Here is a 21391-nt window from a genome sequence, read left to right as displayed (position 1 = left end):
ACAGATAAATGAAAAATTCTTGGCATCAAAGTATCCACCAAAGATTATTTTATTTGATAAAATTAATATTCTAAGAAAAGATTCCTTAAAAATCAAAGAGCCATCACTGCATTTGTTGTTTAACTCACTATCATTTTTTCAATAGTAGTGGAGATAATACTGATTTTAAATTATTCTCTAGGAGACATAGATGGGTAACATTATCATTCAGTTATATCATTAGTGGGCTCTTTTCAAATTTTGCCTAGTGAGCTCACAATCTATAACATCTCTAGGAGAATTTGATCTACCATTCCTATTATCCTTTTAAAAGTGAATTAGAAGTGAATGCTGCCCAAAGAACATGAATCTAGTTCAGCTAAATAGGTTTTCTTACAGGGTGAAAAGACTGGTTGTGGGTTTAGGCAAAATGATATTTAGGTTAACTTTGGGGTGTTTTCAGAGAAAAGATGTCAATTTACTGTTTTCAAAATCAATCATGTATTTCAGTTCTTAAATTGATGGGGGCAGAAACTTGTCTGGTTTAAGGTCAGGCTTTTCAATTGTGCCACTATGTTAAATGTTTAAGTTCCTAAAATCCTATGCATCCATTTCCTATCTGTATGGACATGTCTGTATTATTTCACAGGTATTTTCAGAACTTGACTCTTAAGTATTCACTTGCTTACTATGTAAGCTAATGGAGGCGGGGAATAAAAGATGAATAAAAGTTGATTATGAGTTACCTACCATCTAATAATCAGTCTAATAATGAAACCATTCTCACAGGTCTTGAAGAATTAGACTTGAAGTTTAATCTTTTCTAAGTGTGAAATGATAAAATTCCCACATCTTTCATTTGGTTTCTTAAAACAGCATGATTTTCCTGCTATATTTACTCTTCAAACACTTTATCCATAAAGTCTGACACACACCAGATTGATTTACACTTTGGTAAAATCCTTCCAAAGTGCAATCTGGCATGACAATTTAATGTTAGTGTTATATATATGGAAAATGACATACTCATTAGCTTAAGAAAGGGCAGGTAGAGTGGGGTATGAATTGTACAAAGCATACTGTAGGTTTTTAATGTGTTTTAAATTTTTTAAGCTTCCAAAAAAACCTTGAATTGCAAAATAAGAAAGCTATTTCTGTAATTTACTAGTATCTGGAATATTTTGTCAATGAGAAGACATAAATGTGTTTTAAAACACAAAAACATTCTTGCTTTCGGTTGCAAGTACAGCAATCTCATATAATCAAAGGTTTGTAATTACCATGATTTATTGTTAACATAGGTAAGTTTTGTCACAAATTATGAGTGTCCAAAATATTTTTCTGGAATGCCACTGTAAGTATCTGTGGGAATTGTCACTTTGGGCTGCAGTTTAGAAATTTGAGCCAGTATTCAATTTCAAGTAGAAGTGAAAAATAAAATTTCTGGATGGTACTAATGGCCAATTTGCACTTCCCACAGCACATTCTGCTTATGAAAGGTATACCAAAATAACTGAGGTAACTTTTTAGCCTTTAAGGCATAGTAGCTTCTAGTCATGGCATTCACCTCTGACATATTTCCATGTGGCACATAAATCACAAGGATCATTGCAGCAGCATAGTTTTTTAGCAGAATGTGCTCCTCAGCAATGATAATCTTCATTAAAACTGTCTATGACATCAATTCATTCAGCCTAAAATAAGTTCGTGTTTAAAAAAGAAAAAAGTAATTGTGGTGGGGACTTGATAATGGGGGGAATCTAGTAACCACAATGTTGCTCATGTGGCTGTATATTAATGATACTATAAAAGTAATAGTGCAGGTGTTCACCAAAGAAAGGGAGCAAGTGCAAAACTTTGGGTTAAGTATCTTGGGGATGGGAAGGGAATGCTCACAGGCAAGAAGAGTCTTAATATCCATAGTCTTGTTCTATTACTATTTTTGATTTCCAGATCTAAAGGTGTTCAGAAAGCCAGTGTGGCTGCAGTACTTTACCAGGAGATACAACAAAATGAAGCCAGCCTACATACTGCTTGAAGACAGTTGTTAGAAAGCAGCCACCAATTCAGAAGCCAGTGAGATATCAGGGCAGCAGAACAGAAGGTGGGATGGATTAGACCCTATGAAATACCACAGTCCTAAATGGAATAGCCACAGTCCTAAAATGGAATTTTATTGTAATACTTTAATACTGATGTATGCCTGATCACCTAGTGATAATTCATAAGTTTAGTAGTTCACAACATTTTTAGAAAGCATGTAATATTAACATACCAGTAAGGTGTTAAAAATGTTGAAAGAATGAATTATTTACCACAGTCCTTTTTAAAAACCTTGGTCCTTTTTGAAAAATCAACATTGAATTTTTAAAAATCAAGAAGAAAGTAAGTTTTTCCCCCACAAAATGCATAAGAACCACTTGCTGGCATTTGTATGTAATGGCCTGGAATAAAATGGGTCAGATTTACAAAGGTAGTAACAGCTTGTACAAGGATTTGTTTTATTTGATTTAGCACCAAGTAAGGGTAAATTATGCCATTAAAGATATGGTCAGGTTTCTCCTCTCTCTCTCATATTGCCCTGCTTTCCCTGCCAGTATATAAGCACGCACCCTCATTGCCACACTAAGGAATGGGATCAGTTTCATTTTAATATGGCTGCTCAAATTATACACATCTGCAGAGTTCCTTCCCTGCCAGGTGATAGAATTTAAGTTCCAGGAGGTGTCACCTTCTTTGATTAGGAATAAAGAACTTAAGCAAACTCAATAATTTTCCTGTTTTTTTTAAATGGTCATGTAAATCCTTTTAATTATTACACCTATTTGCTAATTATGATTGTTATATATGTCAAGGGGTTTTCCCCAGGCTTACCTGATCTATTTCCTAATGACAGAGTATGCTTGCTTTGCCTAGTACTGTGGGTTTTCTTTTATTCACTGTGATTTTTTGTACTGTGTTCCTCATCAAGGCTGAACATACATTTTGATCAAAAAGAGAAACTGGCAAGTAGATCCTAAAGCACACATTTCTTAATGTGAGTAACATCTGAAAACATAAGATTTTAATTATATTTTCCTTTGGAAATTCAACTTAGGTGTTTGCAAGAACTTGGACAATGTCAATTTCTAAGAAATCATATTCCTCAGTACACATATATTTTCAAAAGAAGAGAGGAAAGTAATATTTTCCTATTGGCTAATTAATACATTTTTATAGCAAACTGAAAATTCTGAGTAAACTGAAGGTATCTAACAATAAATATAGCATATGTAAAGGCAGCAGTGAATTTGCATCCTGGAATGAAACTGTAAATCCAGTTGCTTTTTTCCTGGAATTTTATAGAATAGTTAATCTCACAAAACCATGTACTACAGTGCTAAAGATAGCTTTTTTTGGCAAAGAAACCTTTACAAGCAGGTGCTTTTCTGAACAAGTTAGATTACTACCAATTGCTCTTTTCATTATGCTCTAAAAGATTTTTCAAAAGTTTAGACATCTAGATGTTTTTGAATTGCACACACATCAAGATAACTGGATAGAACACACTAGGCAATTTCAAAAGATGAATTTTGTAGTATCTGACTCATTTGGCACATTTTCAATTTACAAAATAAAATCAGTAGAAATGAAACCATATAGTTTTCAAAAAATTCATACATGCCAGCTTAGGACAAGGAGCATCTGCTTATCTTAGTAGTTTTATGCCCTTTTCCTCATGGAGTAGCTGATGATTGCTGGTTTGCTTGTGGAACTTTGGTTTGTAGGAAAGCATATACGTAGGGCCAGATCTTGTTGGTTTCTGTTCCGGAGAATGTTTCCAACACTCCTTTTTTCCTATAGATGATAAACACAGGTCTGAGTCTTCCTACTGAGCTTTCTCAGAGTGATTACTAAAAGATGCTAATGTGGATTCAGGGGTCTCACTAAGTATAGGTCTGTGTGATAAAAAGAGAAGGCACTGGCTGGGCATTGGCACACCTAGATTTTGGTTTCAGTTGTGCCCTCTGGCTTACAAAAATAGTCAAATAATAGCATCTGTCATTTACTGAACACTTGCTAAGTACTTGACATATAATAGTTCATTTAATCCTTTCTAAAGCTCAAATTTCCTTATTTTACTGATAAAACTGTGATAGAGATGTAAAATAATAGCCCAAATCATCAAACTGGTACTAGGTTTCCAAACAGGGCCTGCCAGACACCAGAACACCACTTGACTTTCTTGTCTATTTACCCACTTGCAAACAGCTTTCTACTGCTTGATTAGGTTTCTTTCTGCTCACTTAGGTAGTTTTTTCTTCTATGCTATCCCTTTGAATTTTAGGGGAAAGGGCAATAAAAAGTTTTGTTTTTCTTCTGTTTCCTATTGTTACTCTCCATTTCTCCAAGGCAGACTGTCTGGCTTGTCACCAGACAAGCAGCCAAAGTCTGTTTACTTGTTTCCTGAGGGGAAAATGGTGAGGATCAGACTCCTAGGGTCACTTTTCAAAACAAACAGATACCCTCCAGAGATTCTGGCATTTCCCTTTCTTACACTCCTCCAACTCACTCATAAACATGGTCTTGAAGGCTATATAAGAGCCCTGAGGAACTCTGGTGTATCACTTTCTAAAAACAGGATCAGTTAGACAACCTCTGCAACCCTTCCATTAGGTTTTCAGAGGTTCCACTGGGGACAAAGGCATTTCTTTCTTGTTACCTCATAAAATTTGCCAGAGTTAAGACTCATTTAAATAATTCTCACTGTTTTCTTGGTAAGAAACTTGCTAAGGAGAAATACTAAGCACATACAATTTTCTTTGCATATTAGAAGTCCTCTTCCTAAATTCACAGGCATTTTGTAAAGTTTTCAATAGAACAAACTTTTTAACTGCTTTAAATCTCTTGAAGAGCCACTTTAAAATTAAGCCAGTGCCACAGGTGGGTTAATTACTCACGGCACAAGTACAGGCACCTATTTAACTCTAAAGCTGTACCTTGGATGAACATTTGTCATTTTAATTTTTATGCAATATAATGGATCTAGCTTCAACTATTAGTCCTCCAAAGAATAAGAGAATCGTGTTGTTTGTAAACTCAGACCTAATTACACCATAAATGTCCCACAGCTAAAAGAGTTTTTCAAACACCAATGCAAGTAAGTATTTTTAAATAACAATGCTGACTATCACTAAGGTTGCTGCAAATACATTACTTTCAATTTTTGGTTAACTCCAGCCCTGTTTCTATGTGTGAGAATTTAGAAGGAAAAGCTTCAATTAATGGGAAGAGGTAGCAAAAGCCAGAAGCCTAGAAAGAGTAGGGTATCTCCTATGACCCATAAAACAAGAAATGCAATGAGGAAAAGACATTCTCTTCAATAAATGGTGTTTGGAAAACTAGACACTACATGCAAAATAATGAAACTGGATCAGTCTTATACCATACACAAAAAACTCAAAATGGATTGAAGACCTAAATGTAAGACCTGAAACCACAAAACTCCTAGAAGGAAAATAGTAAACAAAACTCTTTAACATTGGCATTAGTCATCTTTTTTCTGGATGCCTCCACAGGCAAAGGAAACAAAAGCAATAATAAACATTTGGGACTACATCAAACCAAAAAGCATCTGCACAGCAAAGGAAACCAACAAAACAAAAAGGCAGCCTACTCTGTGGGAGAATATATTTGCAATTGATGTATCAGATCAGGGGTTAATATCCAAAATATATAAAGAACTTACACAACTTAATACCAGAAAGCAAAAATAATCCAATTGAAAAAAAATGGGCAGAGGACCTGAATGGACATTTTTCCAAAGAAGAAACACAGATGGCCAACAGGCACATGAAAAGATGTTCAACATCACTAATCATCAGTGAAATGCAAATCAAAACCACAATGAGCTATCACTTCCCACCAGTTAGAATGGCTAATATAAAAAAATATAAGAAATAACAAATGTTAGGATATGGAGAAAAGGGAACCTTAGGACACTGTTGGAAATGTAAATTGGTACAGCCACTGTGGAAAGGAATATGGAGGTTTCTCAAAAAAACTAAAAATAGAAGTCCCATACAACTGAGCAATTCCACTTCTGGGAATTTACCTGAAAACAAAATCACAAATTTGAAAAGATATATGCACCCCTCTGTTCATTGCAGGCTGGTGGTTACCCAGTTGAGGGGTGAGGGGAAACAGGTGAAGGGGATAAAGAGGTACAACCTGCAAATTATAAAATAAATTTTTCATGGGGATGGAAGTACAGCATAGGGAATATACTCAGTAATACTGTAATTTCTTTGTAGGCATGTAACTACATTTACCATGGTAAGCACTTAGTCATGTATATAATTGTTGAATCACTATGTTGAGCATCTGGAACAAGTATTTTAGAACAGCTACATTTCTATTAAAAAATGAAAAAAAGAGAAAATAGGGATTGGACCATACACTTCATCTTTGCAGCCTCCCCAACTTCCATTCCCAAATTTTGACAGATGTAATCCCCACTTCCACTGCAGTAGGTGATTCCCTCTGTTATTAATAGCCTTGCAGTATTGCTATCATCAGCCCAGCAACAACGTGTTTTCCCTTCTCGTTACTTCTCACTGAAGAACAAACCCCTTTGGGGAAACAGCTTCTTTACCAAACTTAGTCCATGAGATTCAAGTGGGGTTGTTGCCACTCCCAGCTTCAAGGATGGATGTGATCAGAGTGAGCCTGTGCCAACTCCAGAACTTCTGCTGGCAAAGAGACTATTTTCTGCTGGGGCAGCTGAACTGGTAGAAGCAAGCTGGAGAGCTGAGGGGCTGACACACAGACACCCCACCTGAGATCAAAGCCAACACAGGAATGTAGAGGCTGATGACAATGAACACCTCCAACCCAGGATCTACCTTTGGACTTTTTAGTTACATGATCAATACATTTTCCTTTTGCTTAAGCCACTGTGAATTAGTTTCCTGACTGACAGAAGCACACATCACATTTTATGATAACTACTGTTTACCCAGCTCTCCATCTCACCCACATATAGAAGGTGAGTTTCTTGGGGCCTGGAAAGGACTGGGCTAGCACAGTGTCCAAAGAGTAAATAATAACAGCTACCGCTGATTGATTTAACAGTGCCAGCTGCTCTAAGTCTATACAGATTCTCAGTTTCCTTAACAATTCTATATTGTTGGAACTCCAAGTGCTCTGAATTTACAAATGAAGAATTTGTGGCACAGAGGTTAAATACCTTGCTCAGGGCCACACAGCTGGTACACAGCAGAGCCAGCCTCATTAAACAAATCACAAAATCATAGTAACAGCTACTGTTGAAAGTGAATAGATAACTCCCTTGTAATTTTACCTTCCAGAAATAACTGTTAAAACAGTTTGGAGACTTTTGCTTCAAATTTCATTGCATACTCCTCCTATTAGAACAAGAAGAAAAACTGCTAATAATTTATATAGTGCTAATGATAGCTAATAATTGTATAGTGCTTACTATGCATCAGACACAATTCTAGGAGTTACATATATTAGCTGTTTTCACCCTCTCTTCTCCGTTTTACAGATGAAAAGACAGAGTTAAGGCTAAGTTAATAAAGGTGAGCTGGGATTTGAACTAAGGCAGTCTGGCTCCAGAGACTGCTATAACTATAACTATAACACTGAAGCACCTTGACACTGAATCATTATTCAGTGAATGAAGGAAAGGAAAGGGGATGCAATAAAGCTACTGCAAAGAGACAGAAAGACTGAGTAAGGAAATTGCATTTTCTTAGCCTGAGTCAAATATTAATTCAGTATAGTTCCCATATTTGTTTTGGAATATGAATTCCCTGAACAACAAACAAAACTGCATTAGAATATAAGCTTTTAAAGACTATTAGCTAAATAAATGATAAGGATAATTGTCATTTGAGTTTCCTGTGCTATAGTGTCCTCTATTGGCACAGGTAGTGGGCACTATTAGTTTTGCCTCCGCAGCACTCAGTCCATCTCTCCCATCCTGTGACTGGCTCAGGAATGGGCAGTAACCTAGGTCTAAAACAGTTAGTACAAGGCATTCCCTGACCACAGTGGCTATTCAAGTTGGTTCAACTGCTTCATGCTTGAGGCTTTGTACACTGGAGGAAAGGCAACCCTTCAGAGCTTTGTAAGAGGACACCATGACCATTCCTGGCAACTATCTGCAACTATGCAGGAAGCTTAGGATGAAACCAATCCAAAGCTGAGAGAAGGGCAACTCTGATCAAACCTGGGGGGCGACTGAAGCCCAACCTACCTTTTGGACTTCTCTGTTACCCACGCTAGTAAATTTCCTGTATTTTTTAAACCAACTAAAAATGGATCTTTTGATATTTTAGCATTTCAGCTGAAAAGCACAGATGATCAAAAACTTAGTGCTCCATCATACAACAGAAGTTCTGAAAAGTGACAAACTCACCGGTAATACTCCAGGACTGGCTCTGTTTGGACCTCGTAAGCCTTCAGTCTCTTGATGACCGTCTCTGGTCTGTCATCCTCACGCTGAATGAGAGGCTCTCCAGTCAGATCGTCAATGCCCTAAACAGGAGTTAGAAGAGCATGGTATCAAGCATCTTATTTTTGAGAGATATTTTTATAAGCAATTAAATGATTTATAAGCGGACACCTTGTCTACACAAGTGCCAAGCACAAAACTGCTTTTGTATAAAGAGAACCAAATCCAAATACAGATCATTGCAACACAGGGCCATGAGAGTCCACAGTCATTTCCAGCATCAGGCACTTTCTTGTTAGTGTAGAAGGTTGTCTAAGCAGCCTCTAAATAATTTCATACATACACACATACACAAAATGATTTAGCGACAGACTGGCATCTCAACTGCAAGCCCTAAATAAGCCATGGGGTAATTCCATTACCCCAATTCCTAACACATTCTTTGGCACTAAGTAAGAAATCAGTACATGCTTTTGAATGAATAACAAAGCCCTATTGCTCCTAGGGCTTTTACTAACTGAGTGGACTATATCAATCAACTACATCAAGTAACCTGAGAATATACCCTCCAGTGCTTCGATCAGGGGCAGGATATATATCCACAGGTCATAAAACTTATGGCTGTGAGGCAATGGAATATTATTCAGCCATAAGAAGAAAATAAATCCTACCATTTGCAACAACATGGATGGAGCTAGAGGGTATTATGCTCAATGAAATAAGCCAGGCAGTGAAAGACAAGTACCAAATGATTTCACTCATCTGTGGAGTATAAGAACAAAGGAAAAACTGAAGGAACAAAACAGCAGCAGAATCACAGAACCCAAGAAAGGACTACCAGTTACCAAAGGGAAAGGAACTGGGGAGGATGGGTGGGAAGGGAAAGGAGGGAGAAGGGCAGGGGAGAAGAAAGGGGATATTATGATCAGCATGTATAATGTGGGGTGGGGGCACCGGAAGGGCTGTGCAACACAGAGAAGACAAGTAGTGATTTTACAGCATCTTACAATGCTGATGGACAGTGACTTAAGTGTTATGTGGGGGGCACTTGGTGAAGGGGGGAGTCTAGTAAACATAATGTTCCTTGTAATTGTAGATTAAAGACACCAAAAAAAAAAATCTTATGGTTGTGAGGGTAAGAGGAATCAGCAATAGTCTGCTGGGCAGAAGGCCAGGTTAGCTCTACCACACCTACTTACCACAGCTTTGGGAGGGTTGAACTCTATGTTGTAGACTCGACCACTGGCTGGATGAATCCAGCGAGCAGTGAGACGTTGCTTAATGACCTCAAAGGGTACGTTCAGGTTAATCACTGTGTCTATCTGATAAACTTTATCCAGGGCTTCTGCCTGCGGAAGTGTCCTTGGAAAACCTTTACAAATTAAAAAGTAGAGCAAAGGAAGGAAAGGAGGGACGGAAGAGGAAGAGAATTCATTAATGTTGAGCAGTCTGAACAAAAGCAATAACACCAGGCAGGCTGATCACAGCTAGAGGGCAACTGTGATGATTAATTATATGTGTCAACTTGACTGGGCCACAGGATGCTGGGGTGCTGAAGTACTTGGCCAAACATTATTCTGGGTGTGTCTGTGGGGGGTGTTTTGGGTGAGATTAACATTTAAATCAGTAGACTGAGTAAAACAGATTGTCTTCCCCAATGAGAGTGGGCCTCATCTAATGCACTGAAGATGTGGATAGAACAATAGGGCAGGACCCCTTTCCCCAAGAGAAAAGGGGGGAATTCCTTCTACCTGGCTGCCTTGGAACAGGACATAGGCTTTTCCTGCCTTCAGATTCAAACTGAAACATGAGCTCCTCTGGGCTTTAAGCCTCCTGGCCTCCAGCCTGGAACTATACACCTATCTGCATTCTTAGGGCTCCAGCAACCCAAATCACCCCCTAAGATCTTGGGACTTGTCAGCCTCCATAATCACGTGAGCCTATTCCCTATAACAAATAGCTCTCTTTCTCTTTTAGAAATGAAAAATCAACCTACCCTCAAGGGCTCTGCCACACCTCCGGCTGGGGGAAGTTTACAGCTGGGGGAAGTTCAATGCCCTAAACAGGAGTCAGAATTTCCTGTGCTTGAGGCTGCCAGCCTCAAGTTCCTGCCAGCCTTCCTTCTTTCTTTTGTGGTGATGCTCCCTTGTCATCAAATATTCTCAGAGGAGCAGGAAGGAGCTAAAGGCACAACTGAAAGGAGCTGAGAAATCGTGCAGTCCACTTCCCTCTTTCCATTCAGATAAAGAAAGAGGCCCAGAAAAGATGACTGACCTAAGGCCTCAAGGTGGTAAGTGGCTGTACTCAGGCCCTCGGCCCACCACCTATGATGTCTGTCTATAGCCCATGAGGTGCTCATTCTCCTGACCACACTCATCAATCCGGCAGCTGAAGTGCTCCCAACACTCCACTTACCATCCAATAGCCAGCTATACTGGGTGAGATTTTTCAGCTCATGAAGGGCCAGCCGAGTCATGACATCATCTGGGATGAGCTTCCCTTGGTCAATGAAAGTCTTGGCTAATACACCAATTTCTACAGCAGAAGAGAGGGGGAAAAAAGTTATGTGCAAGTGCATTTTTTTAATCCCATTCCAGGCTACTAGAAAACTAGTTGCCTAAAGAGGACCTCTGGATTGCACATTCATATGAAAACGTGTGTCAACTTTACTGATAAAAACAGAAGCTACAAAGTAATGTATGCCTATTTCAAATTATCTATTATGTAAAAATATATAAATGTAAATGTATAGACAAAAAAGTTGCAGTTCTCCAGGGCTGAGTACCTAAAGCTGGTAAACTGGTATTGATCCCTAGCCTTCTCTCACTCTTCACACCAAGCCCTCTTCCAAGCTCTCAACTAACGATAGCAAGTAGCTTGAAATGATGAGACTAACTAAAAAGGTAATTAATTTCAAAAGAATGGCATCAAAAAAAGATGATCTGATTTTGCTACTTCTGTTCAACATTGTATCAGATTCTAGCCAGTGCAATTAGTCTAGAAAAAAAAATAAAGACACCCAAAAAGGAGAAAGTAAAACACTTCTGTGTGCAGATGACATGATCTTGTATTAAAAAAAACCCCAAAGGAATCCACTACATCTATTAGAATTAATAAATGAGTTAGCACAGCTGTAGGGCACAAGATCAATATACAAAAATGTAGCAATGAACAATCTAAAAATGAAATCAAGAAAACAATTCCATTCACAATTTCATCAAAAAGATAAAAATCTTAGCAATACATTTCTCATGTAATTTTTTTATTAAGGTAGTATTGATGTACTCTTATGAAGGTTTCACATGGAAAACAATGTGGTTACTACATTCACCCATATTATCAAGTCCCCCCATACCCCATTGCAGTCGCTGTCCATCAGTGCAGCAAGATGCCACAGAGTCACTACTTCTCTTCTCTGTGCTACATTATCTTCCCCATGATCCCACTCCACACCATGTGTACTCGTCATATTACCTGTCAATCCCCTTCTCCCTCCCTCCCCACCCACCCTCCCCCATCCCTCCCCTTTGGTAACTGCTAGTCCCTTCTTGGAGTCTGTGAGTCTGCTGCTGTTTTGTTCCTTCAGTTATGCTTTGTGGTTATATTCCACAAATGAGGGAAATCATTTGGTACTTGTCTTTCTCCACCTGGCATATTTCACTGAGCATAATACCCTCTAGCTCCATCCATGTTGTTGAAATAGTAGGATTTGTTTCCTTCTTATGGCAGAATAATATTCTATTGTGTATATATACCACATCTTCTTTATCCATTCATCTACTGATGGACACTTAGGTTGTTTCCATATCTTGGCTATTATAAATAGTGCTGTGATAAATATAGGGGTGCATATGTCTTTTTGAAACTGGACTCCTGTTTTCTTAGGGTAAATTCTTAGAAGTGGAATTACTGGGTCAAATGGTATTTCTATTATTAGTTTTTTGAGGAACCTCCATATTGCTTTCCATAATGGTTGAACTAGCTTACATTCCCACCAGCAGTGTAGGAGGGTTCCCCTTTCTCTACATGCTCGCCAGCATTTGTTGTTCTTAGTCTTTTTGATGCTGGCCATCCTAACTGGCATGAGGTGATATCTCATTGTCATTTTAATTTGCATTTCCCTGATAATTAGCGATGTGGAGCATCTTTTTATGTGGCTGTTGGCCATTGAATTTCTTCTTTGGAGAAGTGTCTGTTCATATCCTCTGCCCATTTTTTAATAAGGTTATTTACTTTTTGGTTGTTGAGGTGTGTGAGTTCTTTATATATCTTGGATGTTAAACCCCTTGTCAGATATGTCATTTAAAATATATTCTCCCATACTGTAGGATGCCTTTTTGTTCTGTTGATGGTATCCTTTGCTGTACAGAAGCTTTTTAGTTTGACGTAGTCCCATGTGTTCATTTTTGCTTTGGTTTCCCTTGCCAAAGGAGATGTGTTCAGGAAAAAGTTGCTCCTGTATATATTTAGGAGATTTTTGCCTATGTTGTCTTCTAAGAGTTTAATGGTTTCATGACTTATATTCACATCTTTGATCCATTTTGAGTTTACTTTAGTGTTTGGGGTTAGAAAATAATTCGGTTTCATTCTCTTGCATGTAGCTGTCCAGTTTTGCCAACACCAGTTATTGAAGAGGCTGTCATTTCTCCATTGTATATCCATGGCTCTTTTATCATATATTCATTGACCATATATGCTTGGGTTTATATCTGGGCTCTCTAGTCAGTTTCATGGTCTATGGGTCTGTTCTTGTGCCAGTACCAAATTGTCTTGATTACTGTGGTTTTGTAGTAGAGCTTGAAGTCAGGGAGCGTAATCCCCAGCAAAACATTTTTAAAAAGAAATGCAAAACCAGTCATCTGAAAACCTCAACTGTGTTGATAGAAATTAAAGAACAGTGAACTAATTAGAGAAGTTGATATTAAAATGGCAACACTCCCCCAAAATGATCTACAGATTCAATGTGATCCTATCAAAATCTTAGCTGATATTTCTGCAGAAACTGACAAACTGATCCTAAAATTATATGGAAATGTAAGACACCCAGAATAGCCAAAACAATCTTGAAAAAAAGAACAAAACTGAGGACTCATACCTCAGATTTCAAAACAGCTATCAAGACTATGTGATACTGACATAAGGGCAAACATATAGATTAATGGAACAGAAATAACCCCTCACATTTACAGCAATTGATTTTTGACAAGGATAAATGTGATATATCCATACAAAATTATATTATTCACCCATAAAAAAATGAAGTACTGATACATGTTACAGAGTATATGAACTTTGAAAACATTATGCTAAGTGAAAGAAGTCAAACACAGAAGACCATATATTGTATCATTCCATTTTTATGAAATGTTTAGAATAGGCAAATCTGTAAAGAGAAAAGGAAGATTTGCCTATGGCTGGGAGTGCTGGGAAAAAATGGGGAGTGACTACTAATGGGAACAGGGTTTTTTTGGGGGGTAATAAAAATACTCCAAAATTGTGTTAATGGTTGCACAATTCTGGATATACTAAAAAACACTTAATCATATATTTTAATAGGGTTAATTTATAGTATGTAAATTATACCTCACTAAAGAATTTTTTAAAGGAAGAGATGAAAAATGCCAGGTAAGCGAAAAAAAAGTCACTCATAATCCCATCATTACTTAGAAATAATTATTGTTAAAACTGATAATATAAAACCCCCAAATATTTTTTTGTGAATTGTCCCATGTATAGTCTAATAGTCTTTTTTCATTCACTACTAACAATTTCCTATATCAATTAACATTTATCCACAATAGTTACTAACATCTGAAGCCTGTAATGCTTCCACTGGAGTTTATTTAAAAGGAAAAATGATTCAGATTCCCTACGTCGAAGTCCAAGCAGTGTATTACATGTCAAATGCTCCTCCCTCACAAAGTTACATGGGAGGGCTCTTATCCAGGGTATTCTTTGGATATTTAGAACATTTTTTATTCCTTGATTATCTATAATATAATATTTTATCTGAATCAACTCCTCATAAAAAATACTGCTTCCATTTTGACTCAGAAATTAACAAACTTGAGAGCTTCCCCTACCTACAAAACACAAAAATCTGCTTTAAAAATAAATTACTCAGAATAAGTTAATTTTCTGCAAAAGTTATACACAAACAAAAATTGAAAAAGTAGGTTGAAGGAAAACAAGGTAGATTAAAAACAGCTTTTAACTTTAATGATCAGAAATTCTAAAACATGGAGACATTAATCTGAGAGATGAGTGTTTGTATAATATAAATAGGCATTTTTAATTCTGCATTTCCTTTTAAAAATTTAGTCATTCTTTTAACATTACCCAAAGCAACCACACCTCATATCGAAAGAGCTGAAAACACCTTATTGTTTGAGCAGCTGTGAAGTACAAAAAGAGGGGCCTAACAACCTGTAAATACAGTTCTGTTTTGCATAAGTCAAGTGGAAGAGCTACAGAGAATTAGCTAGTTCCTGCCAAAACTGCTTTTAGCAATGTTATATAATAAAGTACATAAAACCTGACTTTGAAAACATGTTGAAACAAAACAAAACAAAGCAAGCAGAATGACAGGAATGAGTTAAATGATAGATTTACACCCAGTCAAGTGAAGGGCTTTAAAAAAAACCAGCCTTTCTCAAACAATAAAGACTCACATTGCTGGAACTATCTGTTTTCATGTTTGCTATGAACAGATTTGTGTCCTGCCCAAATCCGTATGTTGAAGCCCTAACTCCCAGTGTGGTTACCTCTGGGGGACAGGAAGGATATGTGATGGGGGAGGCACATAGGGGAGCCCCAAAACACTGGTTTTCTGTCTGGTAATGGGTAAATGAGTGCTCATTTTATTATTCTTCTAACATTACATATAAATTAGAATACATTCATGCATGGGATATTTCACAGGTATTCTATCAAAAATAAAAACCTCCCATGTCCATTGGTTCTTTCTCAGACGAACACCTAATCTCTCTCCTCATCACTGACACAACCTAGAAAGAGTTCCCACCCAGGTCTATGTCCTCCTCTTCCTACTCTGCTTCAGGACAGTCTCTCAACTCAAGAACTGTGTAAGGCCCACCTGGGTCTGCCCTCATCTCATCTCTCCCCATCATTTCCACTCAACCCTCAAACCACACCCTGGACAATGAGCTCCACTATTTGGGGTCCTCCTAGCCTTTGTACAAGCCTCTTCTGCCTCTCTGTTGCCTAATAAGTTAGTCATCTTTCAAGATATATCTTAAAGGGGCCTTCATGGTGAAGTGTCCCTCAACCTTCTGGGCAAGCAAAAGTCCCTCCTCTGGACTTCTGTGGTGTCACAAATTTGTCTCTATTGGTGCATTTATCACATTGCTGGAACTGTTTTCATGTTTGCTATGGACAGATCTGTGTCCTGCCCAAATCCGTACGTTGAAGCCCTAACTCCCATTGTGGATATATTTACAGAGAGGGCCTTTAAGGAGGTAATTAAGATTCAATGAGGTCATAAAGGTGGGTCTTTAATCCAGTATGACTAGTCCTTACAAGAGGAAGAGGTACCAGGAATGCACACGGCAGAGGAAAGGCCACATGAGAACAGTGAGAAGGAAAGCCAGAAAGAAAGGCCACACCAGAAACTAACCTGGCTGGCACCATGATCTTGGGCTTCTAGCCTCTAGAACTATGAGAAAACAAGTTTTTATTGTTTAAGCTACCTGGTCTGTGGTATACTGTTACGGCACCCTGGGCAGACTAATACACATGGCCATCTGCCCACCTGCCCACCACGTTCTGACTGTGAGCACCCCCAGTGGGATATGTCTGTATCTCTAGTACCTAGCACACATTAGTTGATGGATCCATGAATGAATGGATGGATGGACAGACGAGCTGCCCAGGTTCTCCTGGATTCTAGCCATGGAATTTTAAAAAGCCTAGCTTGTTTTGTTTTAAAAAAATCTAGCAAAAGCCTATTTTCTTTGAGACAGTACTTATTATCAGGTTAGACTTTTAAAACACTCTTTAGAGTATTTAAATAAAGTATAGGGCAGCCATAAAATAATGGAAGAGGGAAACAACCCAAATGTCCATCAACTCATGAATGCATAAATAAAATGTGGAATATTATTTGGCAATAAAAAGGAATGAGGTACCAATACGTACTACAACATGGCTGAGCCTTAAAAACATTATGCTAAGTGAAAGAAGCCTGACACAAAAGACTACATACTGTATGATTCCATTTGTATGAAATGTTCAGAATAAGCAAATCAATAGAGACAGAAGGGAGATTAGTGTTGCCAAGGGCTCAGATTGGGTGGGTGGGAATGTGAGTGACTGCTAATGGGTATAAGGTTTCTTTTGGGGTGATGAAAATATTCTAAAATTGACTGTGGTGATGGCTGCACACCTCTGTGAATATACATAAGTCCACTGACTGTAAACCCTAAATGGGTTAAATATATGGTATGTGAACTATATCTCAATAAAGCTGTTAGGAAAAAAGAAGCAGGACAATCCTTATGGAAAGCAATATTGCTAAAGGTACAGAACAGTACTATAGTTTGCTACCATTTGTGCAAACAAGGAAAATAAGCAGGGTAGAATAGGTAAACATTTGGTTGTATGTGTATGAACTAGCTCTGGAAGGATCTTTTCACTAAATGTCCTTTTCTATTTTTTGGAATTCCAAACCATTGAAATGTATTGCTTACTATAAATCAATTTTTGCCATCACAAAAATAATTTGCTCTACTGTCAATATTATTCAAATTAAACATACCTATGCTGCATGGGTGTACATAACATAAGTTTGTTAGTTTTAGGGAGGAAGAAGTTGCCTCTACCCCCTTGAAGTTCTTCTAGCTGATCTAAGAATCAAATTGACATGAGACGGATTAAACGGAGGAAAAAGAACAAAGTTTAATTACATATATATGGGGAAGCCATAGACATGGGTTCCAAAGATGGTTAGGGAGAATGAGGTATATATGTCATCCTGAACCAAGGAGAAGGGGGTAGGAGTCTGAGACTTCAAAGGAAAAGGCAAGTAATTCAGAGGAATATGAAAATAGTAAATGTTTGATAAACAAATGTTTGATGGGCTACATAGGAACAATTGGGGGTGGGCACAGAGAGGAATTTCAACAAACTTAGCCTCATCCCTTCCTGTCTACCACATCTAATTTATAATATAGTTATCTAAGGTAATAGCCTCTATCTAAATTCTTTTTATGCAGTTGGGGGATAGGAGGTCAAAGTTTCTTTCTAAGTTGTTTGGGGCTTGCTGGTTTTCAGCTCAAAATAATATGCATGTCCCAATGGGCTGTCCTGCCCTTGGTTCCTACATTAAACATATAGAATCTTGGTAGTGAGAGGCCTTGAAGATGAGTAGAGTTCAACTCTCCCAAATTACAGATAAGTACAAATGAGATTCAAAAGGGTTAACAATCTAGTCTAGGGTTATGTCCTTGAAAAGAACTAAACTGTACTTCAGTTTCTCGAACTTTGGGCAATCACATGGCAACCTTGCAGCTTCTGTCACAGCTGACCTGTTATTTACTATAATAGTTCATACTGTAATAGCCTTTCTTTAAAGTGACTCAGCCTTTTAAATTAATAAGCTATATGCTCAAAAAATTAAAGGTTTAGCATTACTGTTTTTCAAATACACTTTGAAGTAAATAAAAAATTTTTTCTACTTAAAATTATCTTATGAAAGGGAGAGAGTATTTAATTGGCACACAAGGAGTCCTAGCTATTTTCCCTTGTCTCCCAGTCACTGCTATTTATTATTAAGAAAATTCTTTAACCTCTTCCTGAACTCAGTTTCTCATCTCTAAATGGAGGGCTAGACTAAGGGTCACACTCAAGTTTCCTGACACCAGGTCCAGTGATGGTCCATGGTACCTCCAGGTTTGCTACTGTCAACAGGTTGCCTCCTGTTTTCTGTGCCCTTACTACACCTACTGGAATGATTTTAAACTTTAGCTATAAAATAAAGCCATAGGTCATAATATACAACACCCTCATGAAATAGTGGCTGGAGAGTAAAGGGGCTCCATCCTACTGCAGCACTATTTGATGATGCCAGATTTATAGCAATTCCACCCCAGGGAATTTATATGAAGGAAATAAGCAGAGATGCTGCCAAATGTTCATGTATAAAGACAGAACGGTATTTAATTTAATATACCAAAGAATGGTTAATGACATATATGTCTAATGATAAGAAAATGTTTACATTAACAATTATGCAATCTTGATGAAATTAAATATAATTTTAAGACTGCTTAATGATGTATGAACATGCTTTTAAGTGAAAAAGGTATCTAATCATTTAGAATATAACAACTTTGCAAATACATATGCAGCAGAGAAAAAATCACATAAGAAAAGGCAGCAAAGGGTTAATTATAATTGTCTCCAAATGGTGGAATGATGAGGATTTTAATTTTCTTTCTTTATATTCTCATGACATGCTTTTTTTCCTTTATAGTAAGTAAACTTTTAGCATAAAAAGTATTAAAAAGTATTTTTAAATAAAAGATTATACCTCTCTTTTGGCTCTGGTCTTGTAGGAAATGTCCAAACCCACAAAATACAAAATATTTTTCTTTTGTTAGATGAGAAAAATACTTACTGAGAATATATTCTTAGTTCTGAGATACAGAACATCTGTAATAACAATCTCATGACACCTCCCTGAACTCCATTTTCTGTTTTCTTTGTTAAAGAATTGCTCTTAAAGACTCCAGAATGAACAGGAACCTAAGGCAAACTGAACATTTTTTTCAGAGATCTCCTCCTCCCCCCTCTAGCCTCTCTTTTCCTGTGGAGCCAGAAAGAGGACAGCAGGCATGTCTTGGGATGTTAAGAATGAGCAAAGAGCACTGTTTCTTAATTTTTAAAGAAGTGTACTTAGTTGGCCTTAAATTTAATTTTTTTTAATGATTTGTTTTTTTCACAAATTAATGTATCCTTAGCTCTATGCTGAAGGTGTTCTCTAACCACACAGTTATGCCTCATTGCTCAGATTTTTTCCAGAGAATCCTTTAAGGATTCTTTACTCCTTTTCACTTTGTATAACATTACCTGCACTGGTGCAATACTGGTGACTGTTCATTGTTACCTAACTACTTCAGTACATTGCATCAATAACATTTAGCAAGTGAGCCGAACAATTAAACCTTTTGAAGAAGTTTAACTATAAAACTCTTCATGATTTTTAAAAGATTAGTGTTAGAAGAGGAAAAAATAAACTGATTTGCCACACTAAGTGCTGAACCAAAGAACTCCAAGAGACAAACTAAAAGCACTGGGGTGATTCTTTTTTCATTTATATGTCAGTCTTTTGAAACAAACCAACCAACACACCTAGAAATAACCTCAGTGCCCATCAATAGGGGACTGGTTAAATAAACCATAATTTAACAAATAGCAAATAATAATTTTGCAAAGCTCTTCAAATGTTAAAAGAAATAGATTTCTATATTCTCATGTGGGCAGAATTCCTAGATACAGGATACCTAGGTGATATCCTGGCGAAAAATACATATATAAGTATATCCCTTATTTTGTGTGTTTATATATAAATACACATTTCTAAAAGGAAACACTAGACACTGTTCTCCTCTGAAGAATGCGACTGAGACAGGTGTTGAGAAGGTGCTTTACCTTCCATTTCATGTACTTCGTCCTTTTTCCTATCCTTCCTTATCTTGTACAGGCATTATTTTCATATTTTTTAACAAGGAGCTTAAAAACAGGTTCTGTTTGGTAAAGGTCAACAGTTTTGAGAAAAAAACTCATCCTCCTGCTGACTTTTTCAAACCAGCTTTCTTGAGATATAATTTGCATTATGTAAGTCTCCCATTGTAAAGTGTACAGTTCGTTGACTGGATTTTGTGCTGAGTTTTAAGAATTTATTTGGCATGAGAAACAAAATCTTTCGGATAACCGTGCACAAGAATAGCTTTCATGTCTAAGACATCTCTGGGGGTATCAAAGATCTAAGCCAATTTCGTAACTGCAAGGAGAGTAAATAATAACACGCCTTCAGATTATGGGTCGGAACCGGAAAAGCCCGTTTAACAACCACCACCAAAAGTGAAAAAGAGAGCAAAGGTTTCAGGTCAAACTTCAGTTCTCGAGATGAAAGGGCACGTGGAGGATAAGCCACAGCTCCATGACCCTTAGGAGCAGCTGCGACTCGGGCTGGACGTGCCTCTCAAAGCCAGAGGTTTCCTCTACTGTCTGAACTTCGAACTTGTCCTAACTTCCTAGTCCCTTCCCCCGCCCGAAGCTGCCCAGGGAGGCCCGAGGTGTGGAGGCGTAGAGCTCAGCAGCCCGAGGTTTCTCCCCAGGCGGCGGCAGGGAGATGCTGCGTCGCGCCCCAGGACCCGCATCCCCGCCCGCTGACCGCGCCCGGCCGCTCCTCCGGCCCGGGCTCCCACCTGTGCCGCGTAGCATGTTGTCTCGGAGCAGGTCCCCGCTGGAGACGTGCTTCAGCTCGAAGTGCTTGGTGATGCGAGACGACACGGTGCCCTTGCCAGAGCCCGGCGCCCCCATGATCACCGCGCGCAGCAGCCGCGAGGACGCCCCCATGGCCGCACCGAGAGGCTCGCGCCGCGCTGATCGCGGCGCCCCGGCCTGGCCGCACGCTCCCCGGGCTTCCGCGGCTCCGGACTCGCCGGCTGGCAGCGCAGCGAGCAGGCGGCGGCCGCAGCCCCGGCGCTCCCGGAAGTGAGGCGACGGCCCCCGGGGCCGCCCCGCCCGCGCCCAGCCGACCTCGCGCCAGCCCCGCGGCCCCCCGCGGCGCCTCCGCCCGCGCCCGGCGCGCCCCCTCCGAGTTCCCTCGGCGCCCCCCGCGAGCCCCTCGGCCGCCCGGCGCCCACCTGCGCCTCTCCTCCCCACCTGCCCTCTCCCCGCTGTTCCCTATGACCGCCCGTCCGCGCC

General features: G+C 38.7%; 1 protein-coding gene across 2 annotated transcripts; it reads right to left on the bottom strand.

Moving 5' to 3' along the window:
* Window positions 1-2132: 2132 nt before the first annotated feature.
* Window positions 2133-21179, bottom strand: AK3 (adenylate kinase 3). Of its 2 annotated transcripts, XM_037019067.2 has the most exons (6): window positions 20890-21179; window positions 10856-10975; window positions 9640-9812; window positions 8405-8523; window positions 7322-7385; window positions 2133-3816 (listed from the first exon to the last, which is right to left on the bottom strand). In XM_037019067.2, the coding sequence occupies exons 1-5, from the start codon at window positions 21038-21040 to the stop codon at window positions 7370-7372; spliced, it is 579 nt and encodes a 192-aa protein (XP_036874962.1). In that variant the 5' UTR covers window positions 21041-21179; the 3' UTR covers window positions 2133-3816; window positions 7322-7369. The 2 variants fall into 2 exon arrangements, with proteins under 2 accessions (XP_036874962.1, XP_017509703.1); XM_017654214.3 differs by lacking the exon at window positions 7322-7385.
* Window positions 21180-21391: the final 212 nt, after the last annotated feature.

Source organism: Manis javanica, chromosome 2 (genome assembly GCF_040802235.1).
Source record: "Manis javanica isolate MJ-LG chromosome 2, MJ_LKY, whole genome shotgun sequence".
NCBI classification, from domain to species: domain Eukaryota; kingdom Metazoa; phylum Chordata; class Mammalia; order Pholidota; family Manidae; genus Manis; species Manis javanica.
The sequence above is the reverse complement of the archived record's forward strand: the minus strand, read 5'-3'. Positions and strand labels throughout refer to the sequence as shown.

What these genes read in the sequence shown, in the direction of transcription:
- AK3 (XM_017654214.3), bottom strand. Translation starts at nt 21,040, where the DNA reads ATGGGGGCGTCCTCGCGGCTGCTGCGCGCGGTGATCATGGGGGCGCCG. An exon ending in GTATAGCTGGCTATTGGATG is followed by an intron (nt 9,813 to 10,855) that starts GTAAGTGGAGTG and finishes TAATTTGTAAAG; the next exon opens with GTTTTCCAAGGACACTTCCG. An exon ending in CCAGTCCTGGAGTATTACCG is followed by an intron (nt 3,817 to 8,404) that starts GTGAGTTTGTCA and finishes TATCATCTATAG; the next exon opens with GAAAAAAGGAGTGTTGGAAA.